This window comes from Zosterops lateralis (assembly GCF_965231275.1).
Source record: "Zosterops lateralis genome assembly, chromosome: 3".
NCBI lineage: Eukaryota > Metazoa > Chordata > Aves > Passeriformes > Zosteropidae > Zosterops > Zosterops lateralis.
Window position 1 is genome coordinate 23,558,251 of NC_139764.1, and position 22,906 is coordinate 23,581,156.

At 39.2% G+C, this 22,906-nt stretch overlaps 1 protein-coding gene across 5 annotated transcripts in view; it reads right to left on the reverse strand.

Annotated features, from left to right (window-relative positions):
* Positions 1 to 2,316: 2,316 nt before the first annotated feature.
* The window catches only part of CLIP4 (CAP-Gly domain containing linker protein family member 4), a 30,087-nt gene continuing 9,497 nt past the window's right edge, over positions 2,317 to 22,906 (reverse strand). For all 5 annotated transcript variants that reach the window (XM_083858398.1, XM_083858401.1, XM_083858397.1 and 2 more), the window contains 11 exons: positions 19,690 to 19,808; positions 17,175 to 17,411; positions 13,905 to 14,040; positions 13,049 to 13,189; positions 10,394 to 10,474; positions 7,934 to 8,074; positions 7,386 to 7,514; positions 5,024 to 5,147; positions 4,170 to 4,234; positions 3,454 to 3,526; positions 2,317 to 2,807 (listed from right to left, as the gene is read on the reverse strand). In XM_083858398.1, coding sequence (XP_083714524.1) covers positions 2,486 to 2,807; positions 3,454 to 3,526; positions 4,170 to 4,234; positions 5,024 to 5,147; positions 7,386 to 7,514; positions 7,934 to 8,074; positions 10,394 to 10,474; positions 13,049 to 13,189; positions 13,905 to 14,040; positions 17,175 to 17,411; positions 19,690 to 19,808 — 1,568 coding nt within the window. In that variant the 3' untranslated portion in view covers positions 2,317 to 2,485. The remainder of the gene's footprint in view (positions 2,808 to 3,453; positions 3,527 to 4,169; positions 4,235 to 5,023; positions 5,148 to 7,385; positions 7,515 to 7,933; positions 8,075 to 10,393; positions 10,475 to 13,048; positions 13,190 to 13,904; positions 14,041 to 17,174; positions 17,412 to 19,689; positions 19,809 to 22,906) is intronic.

Consider the following 22,906-nt stretch of genomic DNA (forward strand, 5'->3'; position numbering starts at 1 on the left):
TACCTTGGATTTAGGGAAGCACAAATCCCTTCCCATCATCACCTTGAAGAGAGCCATCAGTAATCCTTTCTGGAATGAACTGATTTATTTCTGTTTCAGACAGCATAAATTTACAGTGCTTCTTGCTTCCTGGCAGAAGATTCTGGGAGCTGCCAAAACAGCTCCATCCTGATAACAGTGAGACTTGCTCCTCTAAGCTACAGTGCTCAGGCCAATTACAGCCAGAGCTTCCAGGAGAGATGTGCTGCTGCCTGAAGCTGAAATGGAAGGTAGAGCACAATATCCCAGTGCCAGATGGTATCTGTGCCCTCTCCTGCACCCATCAGGCAGCTTCAGTGAGGCCCAGGCCAAGACTCTGCTTCCAGCTGAACTGCATGAAGCTACAGAGCTGTGAAAGGTGCAGCCTGACACCCTTGCAGGAAAAACAAGCTCCCACTGAATCATCTGTGCAAGACAGACCACACAGAAGTGGTGTGGCTCTTAACAAGCTGCCCCACCTTGCTGCCTCACCCACACACTTCTTCCGATACCTACCTCCTGGAGAACTCCAGCTACTCTTCAGATAAAGCAGATAAACTCCACCCATTCCATGTGGTCAGGCAGGAAAAGAGCATTCCTGATAGTGAGTATCTCCCAACAGAAATTCCAGTGCTGGCCCAGGAGCACCAGGCTGTGACAGAATGTGCTGTGCAAAGACTTTGTTTGGAAGTGGCAGCCAGGAAAGAGAAAAGCTTCTGCTTCACAGTTGCTGTTCCACTTATTTTGTACAGAACAAGGTAGAGATATCCTTCTGTACCTTCTCTAAGAACCCAGAGAAAATTCTTTGTGCACTACTCTTTAACAGGGTTTCATTTTATTAATACCAGGAGGAAACAGATATTAGACAAAGTAAAGTTCAGTACATCACTGAATATCTGCATCTCTAAATATAAAGCATCACTTTTTTTTTTTTACATTCAGAATTTACAGCTTCTATATTCAATTAAAAATTCCCATAAGTTAGAATACAATATGCATTATTTTAAATACAGATCAGGAAAAATAGCTACAGCAACATTTAAAAGAAGGTTACAGCAGCAGGATTCTGTCTAAAAATAGGCTATTACTATTTAAAGTGTCACTTCTTCAAGTAGGCAAGAGCGAGCAAGCAAATAATTGAAAATTAATGTGTAAATTAACACAAACCCATCCCGTTAAGATAATGTTTACATATGCTGAGCAATTAAAATACATTCTATGTTTAAAACATGGACAAAAGATTAGCTGTTCTAAAAGGCTGATACATAAATGATGTCACATGAAGGCCCATTACAGTGCTGTACCTAAAATTATCCATAATTCATAAGATCTCACAAAAAATTTATACTGTTCCATACTTTGGAAACTGTTCCAAAGCAAACAAAAAGAAACATGTATCACAAACGGATCAAAAAATGGCAACAGCTTGCTTGAAAACCCTGTATCTGTTCCATACCATTGGCAGGAATTACCTTGCTGTATTTATACAGACTTAATATTTATGAGAAAGGTATTTTATATTCCACTTTGGGTTTATTTGTATTTTACAACTATGATACTCATTGCCTGCAGCACCCCAAACAAAAAAATAGTCTCTAAAAATGAGGGAAAGCTCTCAAGGAGAGTGCAAAGTGCATTATTTTAAAGAGTGCATCTTATATGTAGCTCCTTCTACAACTGCAGAACAAAAAGTGCTTGTTACAGACTGACATGCAGCATATTTGTGCTTTTTAAAGGCTTTTTATTTAATTGCTGCTCTTCAGTAGAGAGGGGTAAATCCTTGTATTTTTCAGCCCTTTTGCATTATGGAGAGGAGGAGAAGAGGAGGGGGGAAAAAAAAGAAGAGATCTGAACAATAAAATGCAAAAATACTCCAGAACTGTTTGAAAAAAGAAGCGGGGGGGGGGGGGGGGGGGGGGCGGGAGGAGGAGTTTGGCTTTTTTTTCTTTTCCTCCTTTCTTATTGCTAGCAGCTGGTATTGGAATTGACAAAGTGCCCAGGAACCAGGCTAATGTCACCCATCAACCACCTCTGCTGTCAAAAGCAGGCAATGCACAAACATTTCCAGTTCATTACTACATGGAGAAAAACCCTCTAAATACTGCATGAACCACAGAGGAACTTTAGAGAACGCTGCAGACACTGTTCTCCAACTGGAAGAGTTTTCAAATGATGCAGCATCTTAAACCCAAGATGCTTTATTTAACAACCTTCCAGGCAAGGGTCATTAAAATAAGAGAAACTCAACAGTGGTTTTACTTCTTAACATGACTCAACTCTTTTTGAATCTATTAGATATATATATATTTATATAAAATATATATATTTATATACACGCACATACATACATACCTCTACACGTAAAACGCAAACGCAGATTTAAAGATTCCAGAACGAGTTTGCATTCCAGACAGGTTTGTTTTGTGCTTTAAGACACTCCTTGCCCTCTCCCTGAGCACGGCGTGGCTCAGCAGATGTCATCCACCAGCTTGGCCCCGTTGATGCCGCGGTAGGTGACCCTGCTGGGGCGCACCAGGACGCCGTGGTTCAGCCTGCAGCTGAAGTAGCGCTTCTCCCCCACCGAGCCGTCGTTCTTCCCCTTGGCGCTGCGGAGCTCCAGCCCCAGCCACACCCCCGGGGCAAAGTCTGTGGGGCCGATGTACCTGATGGTGCCCATCTCGTTGGAGCTGGTCAGGAGAACCTGGGAGCCTTCGTGCAACTTCACGGGCCCCTCGCAGGGAGCTGTGCTGCTGCTGCTCCAGCTGCGCCGCAGCACGGAGCTCTTGGATCTAGGGAGAAAAGAAAGGGAACAAAAAAGATTTTTTTTTTTTTTTTGTTACAAAACATCCAGGGCAAATCAGCAATTTGAGGAAGCGCATGGGGAAAAAACACACCCTCAAATCCTTTTTAGAAAAACTGGGTTCGATCTCGTGTCCCTAACAAACCATGAAATAACAGTGACAGGCTGCTACACTCGGCACTCTCAAGTATTGGAAAAGCAATTTCCTTCACCCAACACTAGGATCTACAATATTTACAGCAGGTGATAGTATTGGTAAATTAAGCCATACAAAACATTTTATTTGGGGCTTAAAACAGTTTAACTAAAACAACTTTTAACATACAAGTGTCAGTCGGGATCACCAGAACAAAGTGAAGCCCTTTAGCAAGAACCTCTGAACATGACCCAGCTGTGTGAAAATACAAGAATTTGGAGAGTATGCAGTGATGAATGATTGGGAAACAACTTTTATGCCAATCTGAATTCTAGGCTTGTACTCTTGGATGCCCATAGATAAACAGTATACTACTGGTCCATTTTGGAAAGAAAAAAACAAATGTGTAAAAGTCTAGATATCCTGTATTTATGAAGTGATGTTTTTGAGCAAAGCTAACAGCCAACTCACCCAAGCACTTGAAACTCATAACACTCACCTAACAAAGGCATTTCTTCTGTTTATCTCCTTTTGTGAAGATGCAGAAGTGGTGCTTAGACTGCGTCTAAAACCTGAGTGGAAAGATTAATAAGCTGTGTAGGACTTCTTAAAGAAAAAAACAACCTTTATGAACACATATCCTTTGTGTTTTCTTTTATACTGCTTCCACTACATTTGCTGCACATTCTCCCCTCTCATTTGGAAATTAAACAATGAAACTTCTCATGAACGTATATGCCTATAATATGTTTGGCCTTTCAGAGGGAACAAAAATTAAATTAAACAAACCAAACAAGGGTAAATTGAAGGTCTTTTCACAAAAAGCTTAAGTGGAGGAAAAGAAAATCAACTACTTCAAGTACCTCAAGTTTTAGTAATTTCATAGGGATATCCCCCTGCTGATCCCTTCACCAATCTCAATTTGTATTAAAGAGCAGGTTCCATTTCCCTTTTTCTTTGATTAGAATGCAATATTAGCAATAAAGGAAAACTGCCAACAACTGTATCTGACATAATTCCTTCTGCCAGTAGAGTGTTAACAACAATACATTACTCCACAGTTTTGCAGGCTACGTTTTTAGGAGGGGAGCAGCCAGACTACTGGCTGGCATTTGGGGTCCCGGAAAAGCTTTTGGAGAAGTTGGCTTTGTGCAGATGGTTCTGGCTGCAGAGCAGGACCTGCCTCACCCAAATCCCAATGTCTCTCACCCCTACCTGGAAAAGTGTGAGTTACTTTACTCCACGAAGTCTCTGTGAGGGAATCCAGAGAACCTGTTAGTCTGAAAAGCAATAACATAATAAAGAGGTTATTTCAACTCAACTCTGAACAAACCTACTGGCTTCTTGTCAAATATTGATGAGGTTCTGATTCTTTCCTTCACCATCTGTCCCCAAGAGACACCAACTTTCCTGCTGCACTCAGGCTGCTATGCAGGAAGTGCCTGGAGCAAGTTCAGTGTATTTGAGTTACTTGCCTCTCACTCACTGAGACAGCAGGTATGATTCTGAGGCAAGGTCCTAACAGTCTGCCTGAGCTGCCTTATTCAGAGAAATAAAAGCAAGAACATGTCTGGCAGAGTAACTGCATACAAATACAGGAGGAAAGAGTATAGAACCCCTTGGATGCTCTTCCTGGAACCTAAGGAAGAGACTACAAGCAAGTGGTGCATGCTTTGTTGGACCCTCTGTGCAGTTAGCCTGGATAAAAAGAGCATTTCCAGTCACGTCCAAGGGCAAGTCCCTTTTATAATTGAATTTAGCAGAACACCTCAGGATTGGATCATGAAAGTAAGGTTTAATGAACACAGATTATCAGAGGCCCTGGAATAAAAATACTTCAGGGTAGCTGCAAGAGAAACAGAGGGAGATGCAGTTCCAGTTTTACACTCTGCTTTCAAGAAGCCGATCTAAAACCACCAGGTTTTTAATGAAGGTTACAAACTTCCATTTGCAGAAGTTTGCAAATATCCTTTTGTATCTTCTGCATCTGTTCAAAATTTCTTTTCACACTGGAAATGTATTAAGAAATCATTTGGCAACCCAAACATGACAAGAGGTTCAGTGCTCACCTCTGTACACGAGACGGGGGTGCAAATATGCCATATCTGGGAAGGCAACTGAAGTACTGCACTCCTCCCACAGAGCCATCATTCTTCCCATGGGGCTTGTCCAATTCAATTCCACACCAGAATCCTACATTGCAAAACATCAAATCAGGGCATTTTGAACAAAACACTACAGGCTTTTCTTCACCTAGACCACTGGCACAGCTGGCATTCACCCACATCAAGGAAAACAGTTTCTAGTCAGAAAATGCCAAGATGCTAGTAGTAAATATGTGTATTATAAAATAGCTATCTATGCAATTTTGCAAAAATTATATCCTAATAAATCTAATTATCTCAGCATTTTTATATGCTTTCAATAAAATTACTGACATTTAAATTAATATTAAAAAGGTAAAATATTTGAGGAATATATATCTATATATATCAATATATACACATCCTAAAATCAAATAGAATGTTGCTGAACATAACTGGCTATTGGACAACAAGTAGACAGGAAAGAGCAGCACTCCTGTTTCATGTTAGCCTCTTCAGTCCTCTGACCACATGGTTTATGCCTCATCTGAGATCATCAACAGTAAAATTAAAGTTTTGATATTAATTCATTCTCTCTCTCCATCTAGCAAGTTATAATTAATACAAATTGCAAGGCTGGTTGTGTGATATCAAGAGAAGGGTGCAAGAATTGGAACTGGCCATCAATTAATCTCATACAGAACACTGAATAGGCAGCAAGATGTTAATGAGCTTGATCATTCATAACCTGTGATGAATGTGAGCTAATTACATTAAGGTGCTAAATTTCATACTCCATTAGTAGTCCTTATGCTATCCATCCCCAGAAGATTCAGAATTTAATTCAAGTCACTTGGTTCTAAGGCACTGGATAAAACCATAATTGTAATTATCAGCTCAAGAAACTCAGGAATGACAGTTTATGAATTAGAAGGGCTACGTGTATCAGAAGTTCTCCCCTTCCCATTTGTAGAATTAAATAAAGATCTGCATTGCAGCAAAAGGAACAAACCCTGGAAAACTTCCAGAGCTTTGATACACATTAGAACTGAAATACTTAAACATGCATCTGTTACATCTTCTATAAATTACTGGGTTAGCAAATGGTGATGATCTGTCATCTTTCCAACCTCACTTCTTACAATAGTGTGTTTTCCTCCAAAAAAATTATGTTCCTGATTTAAAGCAGAGAGGGAGGAGACTTAACACCATCAAACAGCTTTCTGATTTCACAGTTGTCAGTGTATGTGGGAAACAGTCCTTCTCTCCCTGATCACTTTGTCAGCAGTAACACAAAGAGTGATGACACTGAAGAGTCCCTCAGGTAACTGCAGTACCTGGGCAAGGGCTGCCTACAGTGCAACTGGGGAACAGGGCAGGGCTGAAACAAGCACAGAGCTTGTACCACGACCTTGGGTCCTAACGGGGTTTTTTAAATGCTGATGCCACCCAGTGTCACGACAGAGAACTGCCAATCACACAGCCCTCACCCCGACCAGGTACTCACACCAGCACTTAGCAACTGCCCCTGCATTACCCTTGCAGTCAGATTATAGATGGAGCCATAGAAAAAATAAATTTGGTTACAATATTGGATTTGGAAATAATTTCCACAATGTGGCACAACTGGCTGCCTTTGACAGCATTTGGTTTCACTGCAAAGTGCTTTTAGCAAGGGGAAGGGAGAAGGATGAGAAAATAGTGGTAGGGGTAGGGGCATTTTGAGATATTTGTCACTCTATTGATCTTGTGACCTAAAGGTTTGTTAGTTAAAATTTTAATGTTCACAATTACCCTCTTAAAGATGCCAATAAGTTAAGAAATGAGACTAGTACATGACATAAGAGTGCCACTATTACAAGAGACAAGCTGTGCCAAAAAGCCTTAATGCAAAAAGTGAGGAATAAATGCATGTGATCTCAATAAACTATAAACTTTGGAGACTAAAGTGAGGATTTTCAGAAAGTTCTGTTAAAAAGTTGGACTCTGTGATCCTTGGGGATGAACTCAGAATATTCTGGGATTCTGTAATGCCTACAACTTCAACATCAAAGTATCTCTCTTACTTAAGTCGTGATAGTGGACAAGTAAAAGTCACATTTTAAACCATGCTTTTTTCCTGACAGTTGCATTAAATAAAAATATACAGTGAAACACAAGAGGGGGAGTGGGGGGGGGAGAGAGAGAGAGAGAGAGAGAAAGATAGAAACAAAAAACTTGGAAACAAACCACCTTAAATTTAGAATAATTTTGGAAGGAGTGAGGGAAAAGATGGATTTCTGTTCATGTGCTCACATGTAAGCTATTCCATACTGATTTGCCAACATACACAGAGCATTGCACATACCTGGTGCAAATTTTGTTGTCCCACAAAATCTAACAGTGCCTGTTCTCTGTCCCACCACCAGTACTCTGTCTCCAACCTGGATTTCTCCATCAAGAACATTCTTCCTTGTGGTTGGGGAACTATACAGCCCTGGTCAAGAGAAGAACAAGATCTGAAATTAGTGAGATTAAATTTTTAAGGAAGTTTTCAATAGCAAGCCAACTGATTAATGAACAGAGTATTTATCTCTAACACAATGTACCTTCAACACATGGCAACACAAATTTTGCTTAGACAAAAACTTGCTCTGTGCCAGCATAAAAACTGGACTGCAGCCTTTTCTCTGCTCTGAAAAGGTACAGTGACCAACTATACAAACACTTTGCATCTTGAAGATGTTACAGAAACCTTTCTAAAAGTTGCCAGACTTAGGTTTATGGTTAAACTATTTCACAAGTGTCTTTCTCCAACTATCTCAGATTCTGAAACAACAGAAGTAGCTCTATGTAAGTACTTCATGCAGCAGTGAACTCCCCTGTGAAAAGACACCTCGACACAACAGACCATACCAGCACCAATCTTAGATGAGGCAGAAGACACTCTAGTCAGGGCCTTTTTACTGCTGCTCGTTGAGTTCCTCTTCTTGGAGTAATTCCGTTTGCCTTCCAAGGAGGCAGTGGAAGAGGAAGAGCTGCTGTACCCAGGAAAACCTAAAGACATAAATGATAGTTGTCATTCAGCGATTATATTTTGGAAAGGAACAGATTAAACAGAAAGGAAAGCTTTTGTAATATGGAAGTTATCTGCTCTCCATGGAGGGCAGAATACAAAGTGAAGAGCCAAAGTCAGAACTTGCTATGCAGCATCTGCACAAACACCTGCCAGGAATGGTGCACATGACCCTGCCTTGGGAATATGGTGATAGCTGAGTGCTGAAAGAGCTCTCCAAAAGCCCATATTTATTATTCTATGAAAGTTCATCTAAACAGTCCCAAGCATATTTATTAACATACATTAGCTTTAGTAATAAGAAATCATACCACCAGCCTTTCAGCACCCAGCCTAGTAAAGATTTGATGAGAAGTGGAAGGAAGGTGATATTATGTGAGTGAATTATTGCCTGGATTAAAGCCTACTATATTCCATTACATACTGTATTAATATTAAAATCTGTACTATAAAACAAGAATGGGAAATAAATCACTTTTATCTCCATTTGCAAACCCTAAAGTCTAAACTGTCCAATAAGACTTATGTTCATCTTTCCTGCTTCCTTTTCAAGGCTCTTTCTCCCCTTTCTCAACCCCTTCTGCCCAAAATGAGGCAGGGTACAGCAAGACTCATCTATGCCTCAGGTTATCCATGTGAAAAATTAAGATAATATTGCTTATCAAACTTTCCGGGCTTTTGAGAAGTTTAATCCATTAGTTTTTGCAAACAGCTTGATATCAACGCAGGGTTAGTTTGTTCAATATAATTTAATTCTCCAATTTTGCAAAACAGTAAAGAACTGAGGAAAGGCAAAGGCAGTGGGTCCAAACAAAAGCTGAGGACAGAAATCTAAAGACTCTGAGATACTCACTGCAGCTATGCTACAATGAAGAAAACGCAAAGTACTGACTAAACAGTGACTAAACAGGCAAATTTCAGCTCCATGACTGAGGTACAAACACAAATGTGCAATTTGCAAACACGTGTTACAAGCCCTTATTTAGAACCCAGTCCAGGGATGGATTCATTGGAGGTCAGACCACCATTTTTACAGGGATGCAACAAAAGCTTCTCTACTTAAACCTATCATCAAGATACCTTATTTCATGGGTAGGAGAAGGAAGAGCAGAAAGGGCATACAATTGATTCCTTTTCTATCAGCCAAAACAATTATTTGTTATAATACTCCTGACAGTATTTGGCCTGCTCTTAAAAACCTCCCATCAGGGAGATTTTCAAGACTTCCTCAGTAGTGTATTTCACATAATTATCTCTAGTGTTATGGGGTTTTTCACCCCCTAATATAAAACCTCAGTGCCTGAGGGGGGCCTCCAAGAAAGATGGACAGACTCTTCATGAGTAGAAGCAGTGACAGGACAAGGGATAGAGGCTTCAGACAGACAGAAAGGAGGCTTAGATCAGGTATTAGGGAGAAATTCTTTACTGTGAGGGTGGGAGACACTGGAACAAGTTACCCACAGAAGCTGTGGATGCCCCTCAATGGTCTTTAAGGTCCCTCCCAAGTCAAACTATTCTGTCATTCTATGATTTAAAGAAAGCATATTCAAATTCACACTTCAAATTATTCCAAAGAAACACTGCCTTTACCAACACTTTTAGTATGATTTTAAAGACAAAACCTTGAAGGAGACACAACTTTTAGGGTTTGTTCAAGACAGCTGAAAGTGAGGTCCCTTTGTGTTTCAAGTTCAGCAAAGTACTGCTGTGGTAGAAGTTGTTATCCAATTGTGAAACTAGATAATTGCAGAGAATGATTCACATGCAAAAGGCACTCTTTAAATGCTAGTTTCATTTTTCATATTTGAAGCCTGCTATTGTGAGTTTGCCATGACACAATGCCGAGACTGTTAAGCACTGCTAGACGGTAACGTTTTATTACAGAAGCATGAAGATACAGGTAGAGGAGAGAAAAAAAAATGCCAACAGAATATTAAAATTGAGGGAGCAACAATACAGAGCAAAAGGTCTCCCTCATACACCTCAGCTGGTAATTCTGCAGATCCTCTGCAAGATCATTTACTAAGAGCAGCTTTAAGGGCTTTCCTGCCCAAGTATTCAGACAGAAGTGATCACTAAACCAACACAGAACACCAGCTAAACATCCACACAAGTTATTTTGCTCCTGGAAAACTAAATACCTACAGCCTGCTTGAGACTTGAATATAAACAAGCAAGGCAACTTTCTTCTATAGTGTAGATACAGGGCTCTTACAGAGATAGGGCAGCAATAATACTGCCTCTACCATACACAGAATTTTTCTTAAGATGTAATAAAAAATTAAAAATTATTTCATTACCATCTTTTCCAGGTACAGTCTTTCCCCTGTTAGCAGTCAGGAAGTTTTCAGCAGCATTGTCTCTTTTTGCCACATTCAGGCCTACAAAAAGAATATATACAATTAAATATACACATCCCAACAAGAAGCAGTAATTTTTCAGGAAAGTCATGTACAAAAACAACTTGTCAGATTTGCAGATTATTAGATATATGGAAAAATGGATAAAACTGTACAATTCCTTAGACACTTGATAAATGAGTAAAACGAGAACTGCAGAATTGTTTTGATGGATAAGCACTGATATTAAACCCCTTAACACATCAAACCAGTCCAAACTATCTTGCTAAACAATAAACAAATGGTCTATAAAATAGTAATTTTTATATTGAAGGAGTTTTATTTAAATTTTTCAAACATCCATATCTATTACATTCAACAGTACTTAAGGTCTACTATTCACCAGTATTAATTTCACAATTTCTGCTTTAAAGACTACACATCAAGGTTTGAGAGAGATTTGAGATCAAATCTTCACTGAGACTACAAATAATGATGTAAGCATGCCAATATGATTTTTAAGAGCCTAACTCTCAGAACAGCAATGTTGTGATATGTATAATAACTCGTATTCTCACCTAAGTTATCATTTGCAGTCATTTTGCATTTCTGACAGTTTCCTACCCTAACTCAATGAAGAACAAGCTTATCTATGATATATCCTCTCCCTGTCATGAAAGAAAAATCACATCTTTTTTATTTAACTACATCTCTCAGCTTAATTCAGCCACAGGGACTGAATTAGTTTGTGAGTGTAGTGCATTTCCCAAAATTTTATGGCTTTAGCCATTAAGGCATCAGATCAAAAAAACAGTGGTTTGTGACTGATAACACATTCTTATTTTTTTTCTCAGTAATCCTTTTCCTAGGAACTTGAAAAAGATCTTTTCTCATCAATCTGACAGATTATTCAAATCCAGTAGAATCAAAGAAAAATTCAAAATCCCAATACAATATTATAAGTATATTTTACTTTGCAGCTTATAACCTTAGCTACAAAAAAGCATATTGATTTTTCTTGAATCATTACAAACCAATGTCTTGCAGGGAGGAATTTTAGAGGAAAGAAATGTGACCTGATGATGCACATAAACACTGCAAACCCAAGTTGTGCCTCTGCAGCTCTATCCTTCTCCTACTCCAGCCAGGCAGGTTAATTCCAATGGAATTCTGTGCAAGGCTCCCTGCACACAGCAGCTCCCAGACACTCACATCCAATGGATGTAAGCTCTCCTGGGTACATGAGGCTTAACTCACTCTGATTTCTACCTCAAAGCAAGGCATCAAATGTTCAAATTTTACAAAGAAACAACTGCACCTTTGGGACAGAAAAGGTGAGTATGACTAAACTGTCTGGAATGACGCTGTCTGTGACAAAGGAAAATTTGCTCCCATTAGAGTTTAATGGGTTACAAACAGTTCACAGCAAAGTGAATCAAACACTGGAAAATATTTAACAGAAGAATTAAGCTTGGATCTGTTCTTGAGCAATACTCCTAACAAACTGCTTATCTCAAGAAGCTTTTTATGCAAGATAAATAAAAATAAATTCATAAATTGCTTGAATCTTGTGCTAATTGTAAATACAGACACCTAAAACTTACTCCCCCCTCAATCTATGCAGAGAAAAGTTACATAAGTCATCCAAAAAGCATCTTTTCCTGGCACCAGGCTGCTGCATTGTTTCTATGCCCTGCATATTACAGGTAAAGTGTACAGTGTTTAGGGTAAATTCAATGAGAACGTGTGTTATCCTCCATCCCTTAAGCTGTGCTGCCTTAGTGTGAGTCACCTAAACAGGGCTGAAAAGGCAGAAGAAATGCTAATGGAATATTGACTGACATTATTACATAGACCAAACACAGGGGGCCAGATTATGCATGGCCAGCACTGCACACAGCAGGGAAGAGCCTGTTCTCCAAACAACTTGGAACCTGAACAGTCAGAAAACATGGATCATTCACTCCACAGGGAGGGAACTTACACAGAAGGATTAAGTAATTTGAGCAAATTACTAAGAAACTAAACCAGAGCCAGAGACTGAGCCCATAACTCCAGTCAGTAGACTGAGGCCTTATTACAAGGACAACCTTTCTCTTCTAATCTGGCACTGGTTTTACTCAGATAATTTAATTAGCAGATAAAACACAATGAGTTAAACAGTTCCTTTATCATGTTGCCAGAAAATAAATCTCTTTAATTTCTAGGCATAAAGGCATATAGATTATTTATCAGATTTTCATTCCTTGCAAATTCTCCAGGAATATCTTAGTAAATGAAACCTCATTAAGCTGAGACACTTAACTGGTATCAAAGCCAATTAGAAACTACTTTGATGGCTCAAGAAAAAATGTTGTGGTGAGGGGTTTTCTTTACAGAGTATGTAAAGAGTAGAAACTGTAACAGAACATCAGATCACTGTAATCACTCCACAGCTACACACAACATCCTCCCCACGCCAGTGAACTTCCAACAACAACACAGAGTTAATAAACACTTTATCACCTCATCCCAGGTTATGAACTAATTCCAAACAAGAATTTTCATACCAAGATTTACTAATTCTTGAAGATTAGTATCTCTCCATCCTGTGTCAACATGCAAGAAAATACTCACCAGAATTCACTTTGGAAGTTATGTGTGTCACATCTACTTTCTTGGATTTGACCACAGGTGAAGAGCGCACAGAAGAGCTTCGTACGGAGGGTTTTTTGTGATCAGAAGCCTTGCTTATTTTGGAAAGGGGTGCAAAGATACCTGCAGAGAAAATTGCATGTGTCAACAAAGAACTATGAATAATGGTACAGTAATTAAACTTTGCAGCTACTCTCTCTCACATCAATTAATTCAGGGGGTTTTTTTAGCCACCACCATAACTTGCTATGCTGACAAAGCACTTGCAGGGTAGAAAGGACAAGCTCAAATGAACAGTGAAACCAAAATCCTTATCAAGCAACTTGAACAGATTAAGTTGGAAACACTCAGTAAGACTATCAAATAGAATCTCCTTTTTGTCCTCACAGAAACATTCTGTCTCCACTGCTACAAAACCTAACACCTTTGTATGCCCTGTGTGGCCATGGCACCTCATTTAAAATACCTCAAGGTCAAAGTTAGAAAACAACTACAAGAATGAATGTCTCACCACAGAAGACAAAGCAGGTAAAGAAACATGGCTATTATTGTTACAGTACAAACAAGTAGTTTCAACAGTATAGATGAAAAAACAGGAAATCTCATCGTTTCAAGGAAATAACCAGAAATTTTGACTGGCTGGTTGTTTCAGGTGTTTTGCAAATAGTTGCAGCCAAAATTTTGGGACCAGCTAAACAACCAAATCAAACAAAGCACAAAAAAGAAAAGCAACAGAATCTGCTACCTGTTTTTATCCTCCTAAATGGTTCATATCTTCCAGCACTCTTTAAAATTTAGCAGTTTAAAAATTGAAGATAGAAGAAAATAAAGGCTATACCGCGTTTTGGTGCACACTTGAAGTATTGGACTCTTCCAACACTTCCATTGTTCTTTCCTTCTGGTTCATCCAGCTCTACACCAGCCCACTGGCCACTGGCAAATTCAGTTGTGCCACAAAATCTTAAGGTACCAACCTAAGAGGAAAAGCATCAACACAGAATGGGTTTGTTAAACAATTATTGTTCATGAGAAAATAGTATTGAAAATACTATACTGAATCAATATTGAAAATAGTTATGAAAGAAACAACAAGTCATCTCCAAGCTTTTCATCAAGAAAATGTAAACATAATCTCCCTCACTTATTCACATTCCTACCTTTCAACACCACTCCAGACATTTTCCAAAAGATCTTAGTCCTTCTCTGTATATTTTGCATTACACAGCAGCCATGGTTATGGACAGATGTCACAACAGACAAGAACTGGACAGTAAGAACCGCTGTAAACACAGCTCTAGGTCAGCAAGGTACAGGAGCACATGCCAATGAGAGGTTTTACTTTCACTGTTTATACAACAAGAATTCCAGAATCAGGGCTATGTATCTTCCTGAACTGGAGGTTCCATAGAAACATTAGATTAGACAAATCTGTGTGTGCAGAAATACATATGTACAAGTATATATATTTTTATATATGAAGCAAAGGTTCAAAGGTAAACTTTGGAGCATAACTAATTTTTTCCTTGGAAAAGATTCCTAAGTCTTCTATTCCCTCCTTATGATTAAACGAAATTTTAATAGCCAGCAAATGTTTTAAACATTTCAATATCAAGACAGACCAGTCTTACTGGTGGACCTCATTCTCTGCAAATATACATTATAAACTCACACACTTCAAGCAAATAGGGGAGGGATAACTACAAGAGATGCATTTAACATTGATTTAAATTCCTTTTTATATTTAATTTTTAAATTAGCTTTAGTAATAAAATCTTCTATCTTTCAATTCCTCAGTTTCCTCATCTCATGTGACTTTAATATTCCTTAGCTCATTTTACACTATGACTCCACTCATAATGGTTTAATCCAACCCTCAGAGAGTAACCAGATAAATGCAATTCTTTTTAACTATAAAACCTTCCAGCTACTCTTTTCTTATGTCTATAAAGAAATAAGGATGACCCAGAGCCTCTTCTCTTATGCTGAAGATCTCCTTTAAACTTGATTGTTATAGGCAGGTACGTGTCACTCCTCTAGACTGAGACCTTCAGCTACCAACACAAAGACCAAATTCAGCCAGTGGAAGTTCAGCCAAGGAGTCCCAGAGATTCCTACAATTCCTCCACTCACTTTCCAGGCACCAGCCAAGGACACTTAGTGAGCAGAGAGAAGAGATCAGCCAGTATCTTAAACCGGAGGTGGGAGATGGCAAAACTGTGGCTCCAATTTTGCCCTGGGACCTGTGCAAGCTACAAGCAGATTTCATTTGTGAGACAGGGCAAGAGGGGTTTTCTCCCAGCTGCTGGTCTCCCTGCACTCCCATTTCATCAGATGTGATCCAAATGGACACTCAGTTTAGCAGAGCAGGAGCTGGTGGAGCTGTGGCCCCAAATCACATACACAAGCACCTGCTTACGCAGCTTCCTACCCTGTAACACAACCAGAGTGACAGCAGTAGGAGCTGGGAGAGGAATCCATTCTCCCTCTGGCATCTCTGCTTGTGCTTGGCTTTCAAGCTTCATTAAAGCTGATGTTAGGAGACTGCAGAAGCAGGAAAGACAACGGGAACCCGTAAATACAGCTCCAAAAAATGCTGCTGTTCCAAGTGCCCTCATCCCAGCCTCCATATTCCACAATGAGAACTGATCCAGCAGAAGGTTAAAAACAGGGCACCATTTTCATCATCCTGTTTTCACTTTTGCTCCACCCTGCAGGAATTTAAGAGTATCGAGGGGGAGGGGAAGGCAGGGCTGAGAATAACTTCTCCATCCAGGCAAATGGAGAGAAGGGGTGGGAAGCAATGTGGGAGTACAGCTCCTCGCACACAAAGGAGGGAAGGGAGGAAAGCTGCCGTGGAAACGGAAGTTCAAAAAGCACAATCACATTCCTTCTTCCCACCTGCCTTAAAACAGATTCGGCTCCCTCAAAGAAAAACAAGCTGGCTGCAAAGCCCTGCTGGTCTTTGGTGACCACAGTGACCACAGCACAGCACAAACCATTGTGTGGGCCTAACTTAGAGGAAAGATACACAAGAGCACCAATTTCATCACTTTCTTGCTCTAAAGCCTCCATTAACTTGCATTTACATTATCTTCCCTTGCTGCCACTGTGATTTCTGATGAAGAAACTTCTGTCTTTAAAGGATAAGTGGCTTTCTGTACACACTTTAGTTAAAATGCCTTCTGCATAGCTAGTGATTCCTTCACTTTCCCTGACCCAATGTCAAGAATACACCAAATCTAAACACACAATGGAAGCTGATTCACACTCTTGCTGGAGATCACTTTAAAACATTTCAGTTGTGACAGTTACAAATCTAAAATTATATTAGGAAAGCTATTAAAGTGAAAGCTACTCAAATATCAAATTTTGCTCACAAATGCTTTCAATACATACCAGGAAAAAAGTACTTCTTTAAAAGAGTTCTAGCGCTTAGATCCCCTGCTATCAGAGCAAATAAAAAACCTGAATACTTAATGCAATATTACAGTTTATGCAATGTTACAGTTTTCAAATATATTTTTAGAAAGGTGGCTGTCATGGTAGCTTCTAAAAAGCCATTCACATTTGAGCTAGACCTCTATTAGCTACATCCTTATACTTGCACAGAACCATGTAACAACTCCGTTGGCACAGCACTGCTTCAAAGATTTTAGCTGCATTGCACCAGTGAAATTGGGTTACTATAGGCTAAGCAGAACTGAATGGTTTTTTTCCTGCCCTCTGGAAACCATCAGGAGTACTTCACAAATGCACACTCCTAACAAAGCTGGACAACTCACAAAGTAATTTGTGAATTTTACCATCACTTTGATGTGACACCAAAAATGTTAATAAAAGCTGAGCCGTGCTGATGTATTATTGGAGACAGTTAAAAATAATTTAAAGACAGAAAATGCAGCCTATGCCTGTCAAAACTGCTTTTCATAATAATGACTTTATCAACAACTCTTCAGCTTATTACTTTCTGTAACCCATTCCTTGCTGCCATCCAGAGATCACACCTTCCAGAAAGCATTTCAGAGCTTTAATTGGAGGCATGTCTCCAAAGTGGTAAATAAATGGACTCTGCAGGAATTATGAGAATATACCAGGTTGGTGGCCATACCTTCTGTCCTGCAATAACAACACGATCTCCCAGCTTCAGGCCAAGTGATAAAAGCATGGCCCTGCCTGTGACATGGTCATAGGTTGGAATCATGGCTTTGGAGATGTCACACGAGAGAGGCACTGCATCCAGCAGGATCTGCTTGATTTCCTTTGCACTGGCTGCTGCATCTGCCATTTCCAGTGGCATATCTACTGGATCAGGAACCACATCTGCTGGAATCTGCCCCTTGTCATTCTGCAGAAACATAACATAGCACAGGATTTCATGTTGTTACAAGATAAACCTGATCAGCTGAAACCACAGCATTTTACAAAGTGTTTAATCCTCTTTATTAGACATTTTTCCTATAATATAATATATGAAATATATTATATATTAAAATATATTTTAAAAATCCACATTTTCAAATAAGGATGCCAAAACATCCTTAGATAGATCAGCTGGCATGTACAGCATCTCATTTTTGAAACTGACAAGTAACCAACATTTTCAAACTTAAGAACATCATTACTACTCAGAACACCTGAAACAAAACACTTGTGTGTATCTGTGTACCTGAACAAAGAGTTAGGAAACTAACACAGACTTCTGGTCTGTAATGCCAATACCAAAAGGCCAACTCCTCCCAAAGAATGTATCTTTACCCAGCATATATCTTGCTCCTTGATGAGGCTTATTCCAAATGTAAGAGGGAATTTAACTAATGGATGTTGCATGTATAGAATAGGCAAATGTGATGGCTCACATAAGTACCTGAATAAATCTGCTCAGGTTTATCAAGGCACAGACTATCCTACAAGAGCTGGATTAAGGACAGAGTCCTTTCCCAACAGGTCTCATTCCCAGAGAGCTGTGACTGTGATTGCCTGCATGCCCTATGTGACAGGACAAGTTGTTGGAGTACCAGCTCCTCTGGAGTTAACCTCAACCCCAGGCCAGGTGCCCAGACAGCAGGTACTGCCAGGCTGCTCCAGGGACAGTTCTACCTACACTCCTCAGCAAGGCCACTGGTGTGGAGCTTCAGCTGTCTGCCCATTTTCACAACATGTGAGGAAAAACGATCATCTCACTCTTCCAGATTTGTCTCACCTGAGCCCCTGGACTCAGACATTACCAGAAGGAATGAGGCAGAGTAAGACTATTTGTTCTGGTCCCTACAAAACAAACTAGAAGTTCAATGTTTCCTGAGCCCCCTCTCAATCCATCTCAAAGCTAGGAAAGTACAGTCCTTACCCAGAATTTACACTGCTGTTCCCAAATAATCAAACTCTACACACTATCTCTAGTCAAAACTTTATTGCAGGTTTGAGCAATTCAACACCCACCATTCCTTAAAAATCTCCAATCACTGTGTAAGTAAAATCACACAATCTTAAAAACAGGATATAGCTGGGTTAAAGTTGAGCGAGGAGTTTGAGTTTGTAGTCATGACATTAGAGATTATCATGGTCACATCAGTCCCACAATTCAGCCCACCAGGTGCCCTGCAAACCTCTGTGCCAACACAAAGCAGGGGCAGAGCAGTGGCAAGAAGGCAAAGTGGAAGCTCAGGGGAAGCCCAGGATTTCTCTTCTCAAGGGCACAGCCACCTCTGCCTGCTCAGAATGCTCATGCAACTACAAAGCAGTATTCTCTGTGACAACAGAATCCTAAACATACAGCTGCCAGAGAACCTGAGACACATTCATGCACACTGAATAGAGAGACAAAGAAGAAACCCACCATTTTTAAGAGATCTAGATTGAATATCATTAATTGTATGGAAAAAAAAAACGTTCCAGAAGATTTCACACCAACAGTGCTACATAAAATTATAATTTTGAGTACCCTTAACACAACTATGGTTTCTCATTTAAAACAACCCCCTGCATTTAAAAATGGAGAACTTAGATACTGGTTTTGCTAAAGTAAGAAAACCTTCCAAGCCCTTCCCCCCAAAAAAAACAACAAAACAACCCCTCACAAAACAGCAAACACCCAAATCAAATACAAAACTCAGTCAAAACCCAAGACTGTGGCTAGACACATACAGCAACACTTTGCACTATAACCTATGGCTATTATTAGGTTTCTAAGCAGAGCAGGTGATGTTTATACATTCTCAGTTACTCATGCTAACACCAGGCTCACTGCTAAGCACAACACTGCATTTCTGGAGGGCAAAAATTGCACTCCTTCATTTCTTTAAAGATCCCCACTGCCATGGGGACTCAGCTGTTGCAAGACACCCATGAGTATTAATAAATGAAAGCTCAAACAATGAACAGAAAACCTCCTGAAAGTTATTTGTAGCAATGAACTAGACCATGACACAAAAATACAAACTTCCAACACACAAGTAGACTTAACAACAAAGCACACAAAATCATCCACTGTGAGTTGTACAGATCTTTTTCTGAGGCACTCTCATTCCATGTAGCACACTTTTAGCTAATCAAAATCCTGGACAGACTGTTTGGTTTTTCCAGATACCTTTTTCACCTTCTGATGACTCTACAACCTAACTCCTTACCCTAAAGGCAGGATTTGCTCCATGTTCCAGTAAACACTTGACAGCTCCTGTGCATAGGTTAAATGCAGCAATATGCAAAGCTGTTCCAAAATCAAAATCACTACAGGTGGCATCCACATCTGCAATTAAACATCACATGTGAGGTATGCAAGTCTGTTATATGAACATTTTCCCCTACAGATTCCTTGTCAGGACATTCATTTTTACAGTTTATGTCAGCATTTACACAGACACACCATTATTTATGTACCAAATGCATACAAGAAGCAATTCTACACAGAATATCAACCTTATTTACATCTGTTTATTCATACCACGAACCAACCTGAAAGATGAGCACATAACTTTCACTCATTTTTTAATACTGATGGCTTAACTGCAAAGTTGCTGCTACTCAGGATGCCAAATCTACTGTGCCAAGATTAACATGTGAGTAACTTCAGGTTTGCAAGTAAATTAATGTTTTAATGTTTCAAGAACATTTATATTTTATTGCTTCTAGGTGTCAAACATTAAAATGAGATGCATCTTCAACCAGTTGTTTTCCTTTGTGAGCAGGCATTAGGGGAAGGGCAAACTGATTATACATCTGCTTTACACTGATTTAATTACTAATGGCCAGGAATGAAGTAAGAGCTGGTGACTGGTTATAATTTCTTTGTTTTCAAAGAATTGCACTCTGAAGGGTCTACACTGGTAGTTTGGAAAATGGAGCACTGCATTTGACTGGAAGTGATTTAGCACAATATATATTTCTATCAGTTGTTCCCAATATATCTTTGAATCTGCTATGAAGTTATTACTACTCTAGAAGATTGGAGTTTAAATGTCTGTTTAGTTGGAGGCTCCTCTCTTAAATTACACATGAGAGATGTCATTTTGAGTCAATTAGGTATAGGATTGTTAATTAAAAATGCCTGATTTAATACACAAACCAAAAGACCACAACTATTAGCAATCATATTCCAATTTGAAATACCAATGAGGAACATAAAACTTTCCACCTCAGGGCTGAAGAGTCTGCTCATATTTTCCAGCAGCAGTCTCCATCCCAAAAAAACACCAGCCCTTCTCACAGTGCCATAAACAAAGTATATCCCAACTGCATCAAAATCCTTATATAGTTACACTAAAGGAACAAATACAGTATCAACATATACAGAAGACACACAGTTGTATATGTCTGTATAGACATGCTAAGTTCATACATACTAATAAAATTGACTCAATTTTATAAAGATCAAAGGTAACAAATTTGCAATCAGAATTTAACAGGTTTGCAATTGCACTGAACACAAACATGAAAAAAGACTGCATTCACATGCCTCAGTCATAATGAGAGCAACAAATGCAGATGTACCCTTTATATACCAAAGGCCAGAAAACATTACCAGTTTAAAACCAGCTAGAAGCTGAGGAGCTGTATACAGCCATTGAAACTTCCAGGGAATACAGCCAAACATTTTCTGCACACACAGAAACCAATTTGCAGAAATACTGGTCAGCAGCATCAGCTACTGAGCCAGCAACAGTTGCATGTATTCTTATTTTGAAAAACAACTGATCTGTGGTTTTTGAGTTAGACTGTGTGACTTCCTCAGACTTGCAATCTTCATGCTTAGATTTTTCTGAACAAGTCTCTTAGATCAGAGCTATAAGTGGGCATAGTAGAGGTGACAGAAAGACAAATATCTTATGTTACCTGGTAACTACCCTCAAACTATCTAGAGGAAAATCATATACAATTTTTGTATTTAAAACCTCTATAAATCCAGGATCAAACTAGCTCTCTCCTATAATAACTGAGGAGTAAATCTGTATGAAGAATTTAACTAGAGAGCATCATAAGGAACGTAGTTTAGCAATAAATCAAAAGGAAACACCTGTGCTTCACAATGGCTGTCTCAGAGTCAGCACACTTGAAAAGTTATTTATATATTAACAACTATTTTTTCTCCAGTTCAGTATGGATCCATCCAAGCATGTTCACCTTCTACGTATGTTCTTCCTTCTCTGCAAACTGCCTGATGAAGTGTGGAGCTAAAATTATTCTATTAATTCAGACTATCCATTGTTTCCAGGGCAAATAATTTTATGTATTTCCTGAGATAAAAAAATCAGCTGCTTATCCAAGAACTGCCAAATGCCAAGACATTTAACCGGAGTAGTTTCCTTGGAAATCTGAGCAAAATCCCAACCCTTCTGTAGGAACTGCACAGGAGGAGAACACCAAATGCAAATAAGGTCTGAAAGGAGACCTAAACGGCTGATGCAAATTATGGAGACCAGGCCATTGAAATGTGATGTGGACTTAACTACTGTGCAGTCTGATTTTGTCTTTTGTTACCAACCCACACTTGCCACCTCCCAGGCAAGTCACACCAGTACAGCACTGCTTAATTATTACCTTCACTGAGATTCAAGATGTGGTAAGCAAGCCTTGGGTACTCCAAAAACCTACCAGCTTTTCAAATTGTTAAGACAGAGTCCCTAGATAAACAAATCCTTTTGCAAATTGGCATAATCAGAAGGATATTCAGTAGAACAAAATCACATTTGTACAATTTTAGTGATAAAGTTGCTTACTGGTTTTGCTGTCCTGACCAAATTAGAAACAAACAGTTCTGGTTCAGAACCATGTCTGTATTTCCATCTGCATTAGTGTAAATAGGGCTCCAATTACCAATCCTTCACAGTATCATTGCAAAAGGTGTTACCTATTTATGCCAAACACTAAAGTCAAATTGTTCCTTAAACAGGACCTTCTACATAGCTGAGAAACGACAAAAACCAACATGTCAAAATAGCCTCAATCACAGGTTTGCCACATGCAATTGCCAAATCCCCACTACTCCTTTAACCTTCTCCCTGCATTTCAAACATACCTCTCAATGTTTAAGCAACCTTAAAAACCACAAGATTTACTAAAATAGCTATATCTTTGGTTTTTTGCAAACATTCTCTTAGTTCTCAATAACTTAAAGTTAACCTGTTTGCTCTCCAGTTTATTTGAGACTTCCATTGTCTTGTACAAAGTTCAAGTTTAAAAATCAGCAATGGAAAGAGTACAATAAGCCATTAAAAATAAGTTAAGAAAAAAATGAACCAACGAGGCTGAATAAAAGAATAAGAAATTATTTATGTCTAAAGGATAAATGAACACCCCACAGACCTCTATATGTCAGGTTAGGATGTACAAAATATGGACAACTACATG